Below are 10,000 nucleotides of genomic sequence, written 5' to 3' on the forward strand. Positions count from 1 at the left end.
AGATTCGCTTCAGATCAACGTGTTTGTCGTGTTGGTGTTAGACAACGTGCTCTTTGCGTCCTGCGCATCATCCATTTTGAACAGCTTTAGCTAGCGCTAGTTAACGCTCTAAACCAGCTAACGGCTAACTGCTAACTCTTATATGGTGACCGTGTCTTTAACTGTAACGTGTTTCCTTTTACAGGTTTGTTTGTGTTTCCTGTGAACAGAAGCTCAGTCCGTCGTTACGGTTCTCGCTGAATCACACTAGCTAGTCGGCTAAGCTAACACAATTAGCTCGTACACCGCATGGGACGCGTTTCTGTACAGACCACCTGTTTTACGACAAATCCCACCTCTTCCTACGATTGGTTATTCGCTAGAACCATCTATTCTGTGATTGGCTATTCCAGAAGCCATCCAATAGGTGGGCTGGTCTAGCAGTCTATCTTAACGCAAAGAGGCGGGGTTTGTTCGAGAACGGGTGCAAATGAGAAATATAAAGCGCGTGGGATTTTTTTTTAATTTTTTTTGCTAGCTAACTTTTATGTTTACGTTAAAGTTGTTTAGTGATTTTAGTTGATGAGGTTCAGATGGGAGCGGCAGTGTGAATACACCTCAAGCACGTGTAAGGACTAGTAGCTCCACGTTGGTAGCATGTTGGCTTTGCTAATAGCTAATCTGAGCTACAGGCTAAAGCTGCTCACATGGCACACAACCTGGTGTGTGTGTGTGTGTGTGTGTGAGAGAGAGTGATGAGAGAGAGTTCACTTTAATGGCTGCGTACTATTCCTATTGTTAAGTAATGGTTATATATTTCTCTGTATACTTGGGTAGTTGTACTGTGTGTTAATGTTGTTCCTGTCTTCTCCTGGAGGTGTCACAGGGAGAGAGCTCAGAGAAGCCTGCTGCTGAGGACATGACGTCCAAGGACTACTACTTTGACTCTTATGCTCACTTCGGGATCCACGAGGTTAGACCACGAGATCTGGGCCCTGATTGTTAATGTGTAATGTTCTTTTGTCTCACTCCATCCTTGCCGTCTGTCTGTCTGTCTGTAGGAGATGCTGAAGGATGAAGTCCGCACCCTTACCTACAGAAACTCCATGTTCCACAACAAGCACCTGTTCAAGGACAAGGTGGTGCTGGACGTGGGCAGTGGCACCGGCATCCTGTGCATGTTTGCAGCCAAGGCAGGGGCCAAGAAAGTCATAGGCGTGAGTGTTTTTTACACACACTTGTGCATGGCTCATTACAGTGAGTCCATATTGGGACACCTTTTTATGAGAACTGCCAAAGTGGACTTGACCCACCATGTTTGTGTATTAATGAGCATTAATGACGATCCTCTGTTAGACTCTGCCTCACACTGTGATGTTTAGCATTGCTTGCACACAGACGCTATGACCACTGTGTCATGTGACCGCAGAAGCTTGAGGCTGATCTGTGTTCTGAGGTTTGGAGTGTAAACCGTGTTCTGTTGGTTTTGTAGATTGAGTGCAGCAGTATATCTGACTATGCGGTGAAAATCGTCAAGGCCAACAAGCTGGATCACAGTAAGCACACACACACACACACACACACTCCTTACTGCTCTGTCTAACGCACGCATGTTCACACACCCCAACACACACTAGTTATATAAGATACACATCAGTACATCTGAGAACCCAAACCTGTGACTTCTCTTCTTGTTCCAGTTGTGAGCATTATAAAGGGTAAGGTGGAGGAGGTGGAGCTTCCAGTGGATCATGTAGACATCATCATCTCTGAGTGGATGGGTTACTGCCTGTTCTACGAGTCCATGCTCAACACCGTCATCTACGCCCGGGACAAGTGGCTGGTGAGGATCAAAGCCCTTACGTCTCACTTTGTTATAAGCTGGAAATATCCTGCAGACCCCCTGATAATGAGTTGTGTACAAGATGAATTAATGTGCTGCACTTCAAAGACCACTTTGTACATGTCGGATATTATTATTATTATTATTATTTAAATTAATTTTACACATCAAATTTGTCTAGTTTTGTTCAACATAAAATATTTTAGATCCGAATGATCTCAGTGAATGTTTTAAAAACCTGACACACACCGTCTCTGGGGACGTCCCCGGGCGTCTCTGGGGGTGTCTCTGGGGACGTCCCCGGGCGTCTCTGGGGGTGTCTCTGGGGACGTCCCCTGGTGTGATAATTAACACAATGTGCTTTTTTTTTCTTCAGAAACCTGATGGACTGATTTTCCCAGACAGAGCCACACTGTACATCACTGCTATTGAGGATCGTCAGTACAAGGACTATAAAATCCACTGTGAGTTTCTGACCCTCTGTCTGTCTGTCTGTGAGACATGTGTTCATGAATATTGGTATTACCTCACACACACACACACACACACACACACACACACACACAGTGACACACCTCAGGTCCTACTGTGTAGGTGAGGAACACATGAACAGTTCTCAGATGGTTCCTGTATGAACACTGTGGACGTGTCTAGTGCTAATGAGCCGAGACACAAACCCTGAACACATCATTAGTCTTTACATTTCAGGGCTCTATGGACACGTTTCTTGTCCGTGTAACAACCGCACATTGGGTTTGTTTTTAAGGCGATCTGAATAAAACTGGCGGCTGCAGAAAACATCTCATCATTTAGTTTTTATCGTTAATGATGGAAATAAACGACCTGCTGCAGGTCAGCATGAGGTCTTATCTTCTGTATGCACATTATAACTCGTTATAACATAAGGGTTACGATCTGTCCCTCTGTCCCTGTCAGGGTGGGAGAACGTGTACGGCTTCGACATGTCTTGCATTAAGGAGGTGGCCATCAAGGAGCCGCTGGTGGACGTCGTAGATCCTAAACAGCTCGTCAGCAGTTCCTGCCTTGTGAAGGTAGACGAGCTTGTGACCGTTTACTCCTACAGATGTTTACATGAATGTGAGAGATGTGAAACCATAACGAGCTGTTTACAGTGGTGTACACAAACCTGTTCTCTGTGTGTGTGTGTGTGTGTGTGTGTGTGTCAGGAGGTGGACATCTACACAGTGAAGATTGAGGACCTGTCCTTCACGTCACCCTTCTGCCTGCAGGTGAAGAGGAACGACTACATTCACGCTCTGGTCACTTACTTCAACATCGAGTTCACACGCTGCCACAAGAGAACCGGCTTCTCCACCAGTGAGTCCCAGTGGTCCGTGTGCACCGCTCTACAGAGCTGGAGCTGACCAGTTGATCTAATCTTCACGTCATCCCTGGGTTTGTCAGGTTAACTTTAAGTCTTGTGGTGTTTGTCCTCAGGTCCAGAGTCTCCCTACACCCACTGGAAGCAGACTGTCTTTTATCTGGATGATTATCTGACTGTGAAGACAGGAGAGGAGATCTTTGGCACCATCAGCATGAAACCCAACATCAAGAACAATGTAAGTCTGCAGTGTTTCTGCTGCCACCCAACCCTGGTTACACCACCTCAGGTGACCAGCACCAACTGTGTGTGTGTGTGTGTGTGTGTGTGTGTGTGTGTAACTGTGATTTTTGTGTTTTGCAGAGAGACCTGGACTTCACTGTAGACATTGACTTTAAGGGTCAGCTCTGTGAGATGTCCAAGACCTTGGAGTACAGGATGCGCTAAATGTCCTGTGTGTGTGTGTGTGTGTGTGTGTGTGTGTTATTTGGGGGCACCTGAGGGAGGTGTGTGTACTTTTAGCGAGAGCTCTTGTGCTGAAGGAGGGCCGTGAAGGACTTTTCTACACTTGCACATGGACGCTTTAAGTTTCTATTCAATGACGACGCAGCGGTGTTTTTATTGTGCAATATTCACACAGGATGCGTTTATTCTTTCCCCTTCTACTAGTTTTTTTACCTGGTAACTAGGTGTCTTGATTTCTCCCTCTCTCTCCCACACACACACACACACACACACACACACACACTGGTTCCCTGTCACCTGTACATAGTGTTCATGTTCTTCAGCCTGTTGTGCAGTCATGGACCCTGTTGTCCTGGCAGTGTGCCCGTCCTGTTTGATTTTTAGAGTTTAGTTGGGTAAGAAGAGCCTCCTGTGACGGTTTGGTTTCTCCTCTTCATCACCGCATGTCTGTGTGTTTGGGAGCAAACACAAACTGATCATTGGTGTATTTTTGAGAGTCCTTGTACTAATCCACCATCTTCTGTGTTTAAAAAAAAAAAACTAGTCATGTTATAAATTCAGGCTTCAGTTTGGCGCCTGAGCCCAGCTCTGTGATTGGCTGAGGGTGAAGACATGTCTGCAGTCCCGTACTCACTCTGCAGTGTGTCCGTGTGGGCACTAGAGGGTGCTGTAATACCGGTTCACTCTGGTTTTATTTTTCCATTAAAGTCCCAAAGCTGGTTTTTAAAACTCACTTTTTTGTCTAAGGAAGAAAAATTTCAGACTGATCGTGTTTTAGTCCTTTTGGTTGTTCTAAACTGAACTCCAGCACATCCACAAGCCGCTAATCCTCACACCCACGCTGCGGTATGATGGGCACCGAGCCGTCTACGGCGCCGCCATGTTTAACTCCTCATGAACGTCTGAGAAACGGCTGCTTTGTGAAAGTCGGTGTTTCTTCTCTCCTGAAAGGAAGGAATTAAAGTTTGCTCCGTGTCTCGTTTAGCTTTAATAACTAGTGTTATTACAGACACACAAGAATTGTTCTGAGTGTGTTGTGGTTCGGTTTGTGTTCATCACTGCTGTGGGCTTCAGCTGGCTCAAAGTCTCCATTAGTACATTTTCATTTTTCTGCTATTTTTTTTTTTAATAAAACAATAAAATTGAAAAAAAAAAAATCTTGTCTTGAATGTTTCACTGTTCGGCCTTCGAGTTAAACTGCGGGAGATATTAAAGGTTTGGGAGAAAGTGTGGAGTTTATTTACTTAAGTCTCTATCAGGGAGCCGTGATGGGGGGGGGCGTGACCTGATCTCAGATTTTCTGTTCATTGTCTAAATGTTTTGTGTTGTTGAGACTCAGCAGGACAAATACACCGAAGGAGAAACTAAAGGGTTAAAGGGTTCGACTCTGTGTTTTATAAAGTTTGTAAGATGTTTAAACGTTTGTGTGTGTTGTCGATCACGTGAGTTATAAACATTAATATGTAAATCTCAGGGCGGAGCTTCAGTTTAAATGACACATCTGTAGACGGTGATGTAATCACTTCATACAGGTCACTTAGGAGGCAGGATTTATTAATGTTTTGGGTTCAGTGGTTTGGTAAAGAGGTTAAACTAGGTTAAGACCTCAGTACTGTTAGTACAGTGTTACTACAGTTAGTATTAGTGTTACTACAGTATTATTAGTGTTACTACAGTGTTAGTATTATTACAGTGTTACTACAGTGTTAGTATTATTACAGTGTTACTACAGTGTTAGTATTATTACAGTGTTACTACAGTTAGTGTTAGTGTTACTACAGTGTTACTACAGTTAGTGTTAGTGTTACTACAGTGTTAGTATTATTACAGTGTTACTACAGACATGTTACAGTGCAAACATTTACTTACAGCCTCATAACTGAGTTAAAAAGATAATATGAAGGTTTGATTATTTTATATTCAGTAAAACACAAACCACACGACTCGGTGAAGAAGCTTCATGACCTGTTTAATAAAACACTAACTGAAATCTACTGAAGTATACATTCAGGACACAGGACATTGACCTCAGGACCTGGGGGACATTTTAAAAGGAACATTGGGCATCACTATAACATTTCTGACTGCTGCGTTCAGAGAGGTTCTGAGGAGGAACGTGAGAATGTGACCCCCTTCAGCACATCTCTGGAAGCATCTTAGAAGCTCTGCAGCGCAGCACTTTGAGGAAACTGTCGATCTTGTGTGAGTCTCTGCGGAAACACGACAGCAGGAAGTGGAAGTTGATCAGGCGAGACACGTTGTCCTGCCCCAGGTCATTACTGTTGAAGGGTAGAGAGGACAGAGACTCGGGGGATGAACCCATCTACAGGATAAAAGAGAGAGAGAGTGTGGGGGGGGGGAGGGGGACAGAGAGACAGAGAGAGTGAGTGTGTGTAAGAGAGAGAAAGAGAGAGTGAGTGTGTGTAAGAGAGAGAGAGAGTGAGTGTGTGTAAGAGAGAGAGAGACAGAAAGAGAGAGTGAGTGTGTGTAAGAGAGAGAAAGAGAGAGTGAGTGTGTGTAAGAGAGAGAAAGAGAGAGTGAGTGTGTGTAAGAGAGAGAGAGTGAGTGTGTGTAAGAGAGAGAGAGACAGAAAGAGAGAGTGAGTGTGTGTAAGAGAGAGAAAGAGAGAGTGAGTGTGTGTAAGAGAGAGAAAGAGAGAGTGAGTGTGTGTAAGAGAGAGAGAGACAGAAAGAGAGATTGCAGGTGGTTCATTAAGAAATGTCTGAACATGAGGTTCTCAGGATGAATGTAAATCCTCAGCATTACACCACAGACACAGTAACAAGCTCCAGAGTGTTTGTATGGAATGGTGTGGGTTTTATACAGTGGTGATCTGACCAACTGACCATCTGACCATCTGACCAACTGACCATCTGACCAACTGACCAACTGACCAACTGACCATCTGATCATCTGACCAACTGACCATCTGACCAACTGACCATCTGACCAACTGACCATCTGACCAACTGACCATCTGACCAACTGCTGAACTTTTATTTAATTTTTCTGCAGGATTCAGAAGGAAACCTTTAGAATTTATTCCACTTATTTTAAATAATTGTAATATACATTAAAAAATATTGATGAATTAAAATGACTATTTGCACAGGGCTGAAGCTGAGTCAGTGAAGGAGTCAGTAAAGGAGTCAGTGAAGGAGTCAGTGAAGGAGACAGTGAAGGAGTCACTAAAGGAGTCAGTGAAGGAGTCAGTAAAGGAGACAGTGAAGGAGTCACTAAAGGAGTCAGTGAAGGAGTCACTAAAGGAGTCAGTAAAGGAGACAGTGAAGGAGTCACTAAAGGAGTCAGTGAAGGAGTCAGTAAAGGAGTCACTAAAGGAGTCAGTAAAGGAGTCAGTGAAGGAGTCAGAAAAGGAGAGCTGAAACCCTGCTGCTGTCTCCGAGCCACACTAATAGAAGCTGTACCTTGCTGACGAGGCGCTCGAGGCCGACCCCCAGGCTGTTGGTGTGGTCCTGCAGCTCTCTGGTTTTGGTGTTGATGGAGCTGCGCTCAGGGTGGGGCAGATTGGTGGCCTCTGATGACAGCAGAGCGAGAGGATCTGACCAGGCCAGGAGCAGCGAGCGAACCAGAGACAGGAGCTCGTTCTCCTTCAACACACAGAGGAACAGGGGAGAAGAAGGTCTCTCATGCCCTCTAGTGGCCAGCTTCAGGTGTGAACTCTTACCGGTATAATGAGGGCTTGATCTTTATCATTGGGGATCTGTAGGGACGAGGTGTGGCACATGGACGGCTTCATCAGCTTCCCCCCTACGGAGGGGAAGTGAGTGTCCTGCAGAGGAAGAGCAGGAGGGAAGAAACATAAGTCCTTACATCCACCTCCACCAATTCTCTCTCTCTCACACACACACACACACACACACACACACACACACACACACACACACACACACACACACTGACCAGGTCATTGGTGAGTGAGGTGCTGAGTGAATGCAGTTTGTCAGAGAGTTGTGATGCTCGGTCCAGCAGGTCGTTCAGACTGACTCCCTCAGTGAAGACGAGGACACACATCAACACCGTCACTGACACACAAAGCTCCAGACTCATTAAAGGGGCCCTCAGTAATGTTTAAACATCATACATCACGACATCTTTCTCAGCACAGTAATTGGGACATTTCGAGCTTTAGATCCTCCCCTTAGCCCACAGAATATAAAGTAAAGTAAATAAGAATAAAATACAAAATCTAAAAGAAATGACGCTCTGCCCCAGAAAGGCGTTTTAAGGTTTTTATTGTAAATGTACTTCACACGACAGTAGGTGGCATTAAATATTACACACTACTGCTTTAACTTTAGCAGCAGTGCTAACCCTCACCCTAACAGAACCCCCACACCCCCGACCAGGAGAACGTGCATACTGAAGAAAGGAATAAAATGATATTAGAACACAACGTGTAAGAGAAGGAAAGAGAAGGAAAAGGAAGAACGGACGGATGAGTTAAACACTGATCATTAAATACTGACCTGTCAGGTAAAGTCTGCTGCAATTACTGCATCCAGCCATCCTCTTCATTCTTCTTCTTCTTCTTTTTCTTCTTCTTCTTCTTCTTCTTCTTCTTCTTCTTCAGTTGTTCAGTGGTCCAGGCTCTCCGTGATGAGTCCCATCCTTGCTCGTGTCTGTGTTTTATACTCTCTGTGCTCCTGTTTCATTAATGTATGTAGCACAGCTCCTTCACTCTGAGCTCATTGTCTCCAAACCGGCTCGCTCCTGAATTCCCAAAATGAGAAACATTACTGTGGTTTGGAGAGATGAATATGTGCAGGATGAGTCGAAGCTCCACATCAACCCTGTGTCACTGCTTTAAATGTATGAACAGGTTCAGTTTAATTAGGAAGAGCAGGATGTAAAGAGCAGGTGTTAAAACACTGATTAGAGGTTATACAAGAGCTTTGTGTGTGTGTGTGTGTGTGTGTGTCTGTGTGTGTGTGTGTGTGTGTGTGTGTGTGTGTGTGTGTCTTTGTTTTGTGTCCACTGAATTTTATCATCTATGTTGGTTAAACTCAGGGAACACCCTTTTCCATCTTATTGACTGTTTAAACCCCAAACACTCATGTAACTCAGGCCAGTGCTGATTCTGTGCTATAATTAGCTGTGTGTGTGTGTGTGTGTGTGTGTGTAGTATTTAGTGAATGATTATTGTAGGGTATCTGCTGTGCCTTAAGGAGACAGGTACTAATCCCTCCCACTAACTACATTATAGAGCAGAACAGTCTGATTATTGCTCTTCAGCCCGGTCCTGATGGAGCTGAAGGACATCAGCAGTAAGAGAAGCTCCTCTCTGTTCCCCTTGAAGTACACAAAGGTTCCAACAATCCAGTTATAAACATTAATAAAATCTGGCTTTAATTCAGGAAACAATGCCGTTTGCACAAAGCCTCGATTTACACAGAGATTATAAACACTTATTACTGCCGTCCCTCTCAACTCTCAAAACTTCTCCTCCTTCTCTTCTTTATCACTTAAACCTAATCTCCATAACATCCATCTGTTCCTTTCTGTCCAGTGAGAAACTTTATTCAAAAGTCATTTCCTCATTTTCTTAATCATGACCTTTAACCCTGGTGACAGACGCTGATGTCCATCATCTATGGCAGAATATTCAGCTGTCTCTCTAACAGACCTGGGAGCACTGGGAGACCATCACTGGGAGACCATCACTGGGAGACCATCACTAGGAGACCAGCACTGGGAGACCATCACTGGGAGACCATCACTGGGAGATCATCACTGGGAGACCATCACTTGGAGACCAGCACTGGGAGACCATCACTGGGAGACCATCACTGGGAGACCATCACTGGGAGATCATCACTGGGAGACCATCTCTGGGAGACCATCACTGGGAGACCATCACTGGGAGATCATCACTGGGAGACCATCACTTGGAGACCATCACTGGGAGATCATCACTGGGAGACTGTCTGAAGACCAGTAGAACATTGTTAGTTTAATCCACACTCCCTCTGTCTGTGTTAGACGCATTAATACACTGTACACAAGCTCAAATCTTCCCCAACACAAGTGATGCAGCAGATGAAGACAATCTCCAGCTGACCTCCTTCATATGTTCTGGTCATGTACGATGGGCTGCTGGTCAGACTGGAGCACTTTCACAGGCCCTTAACACCACCATTGCCCCTAATGCCCTGACAGCCCTGTTAGACCTTCCGTGCTTCAGCTGCATCACCCAGAAGGTGTAGCGTCATTGTCATTGTCTTTCTCCTCAAATGTGAACGTTTCCCATCACAATTCCTCCACCTCGAAAAAATCAACCACACTTTCAGTGAATCCTCTAGAGCTCTATACGTTATTATGGTTTGTTTTGTGTGTGTGACCCCTGTGTGACC

General features: G+C 44.9%; 2 protein-coding genes across 3 annotated transcripts in view; one reads left to right on the top strand and one right to left on the bottom strand.

Moving 5' to 3' along the window:
- Nucleotides 1–4,786, top strand: part of prmt1 (protein arginine methyltransferase 1) — a 5,004-nt gene extending 218 nt beyond the window's left edge. For both annotated transcript variants that reach the window (XM_027155748.2, XM_027155747.2), the window contains exons 2-10: nucleotides 857–952; nucleotides 1,041–1,196; nucleotides 1,472–1,535; nucleotides 1,680–1,822; nucleotides 2,199–2,286; nucleotides 2,759–2,874; nucleotides 3,010–3,160; nucleotides 3,281–3,402; nucleotides 3,528–4,786. In XM_027155748.2, the coding sequence (XP_027011549.1) occupies nucleotides 857–952; nucleotides 1,041–1,196; nucleotides 1,472–1,535; nucleotides 1,680–1,822; nucleotides 2,199–2,286; nucleotides 2,759–2,874; nucleotides 3,010–3,160; nucleotides 3,281–3,402; nucleotides 3,528–3,611 (1,020 nt within the window). In that variant the 3' untranslated portion in view covers nucleotides 3,612–4,786. The remainder of the gene's footprint in view (nucleotides 1–856; nucleotides 953–1,040; nucleotides 1,197–1,471; nucleotides 1,536–1,679; nucleotides 1,823–2,198; nucleotides 2,287–2,758; nucleotides 2,875–3,009; nucleotides 3,161–3,280; nucleotides 3,403–3,527) is intronic.
- Nucleotides 4,787–5,587: 801 nt separating this feature from the next.
- On the bottom strand, nucleotides 5,588–8,270 carry prl (prolactin). Its single transcript, XM_027155749.2, has 5 exons — nucleotides 8,117–8,270; nucleotides 7,551–7,672; nucleotides 7,315–7,419; nucleotides 7,055–7,237; nucleotides 5,588–5,952 (listed from the first exon to the last, which is right to left on the bottom strand). Exons 1-5 carry the CDS (start codon nucleotides 8,163–8,165, stop codon nucleotides 5,764–5,766), a joined length of 648 nt encoding a protein of 215 aa, XP_027011550.2. The 5' UTR covers nucleotides 8,166–8,270; the 3' UTR covers nucleotides 5,588–5,763.
- Nucleotides 8,271–10,000: the final 1,730 nt, after the last annotated feature.

The sequence above is a fragment of the Tachysurus fulvidraco genome, chromosome 15 (genome assembly GCF_022655615.1).
Source record: "Tachysurus fulvidraco isolate hzauxx_2018 chromosome 15, HZAU_PFXX_2.0, whole genome shotgun sequence".
Taxonomy (NCBI): domain Eukaryota; kingdom Metazoa; phylum Chordata; class Actinopteri; order Siluriformes; family Bagridae; genus Tachysurus; species Tachysurus fulvidraco.

Excerpts from the sequence above, each read along its gene's own strand:
- prl (XM_027155749.2), bottom strand. The coding sequence starts at position 8,165 with ATGAAGAGGATGGCTGGATGCAGTAATTGCAGCAGACTTTACCTGACA. Across the intron at positions 7,673-8,116 it reads CAGCAGACTTTACCTGACAG|TGACGGTGTTGATGTGTGTC; the intron begins GTCAGTATTTAA and ends TTTGTGTGTCAG. Across the intron at positions 7,420-7,550 it reads CCTCACTCACCAATGACCTG|GACACTCACTTCCCCTCCGT; the intron begins GTCAGTGTGTGT and ends CTTCCTCTGCAG.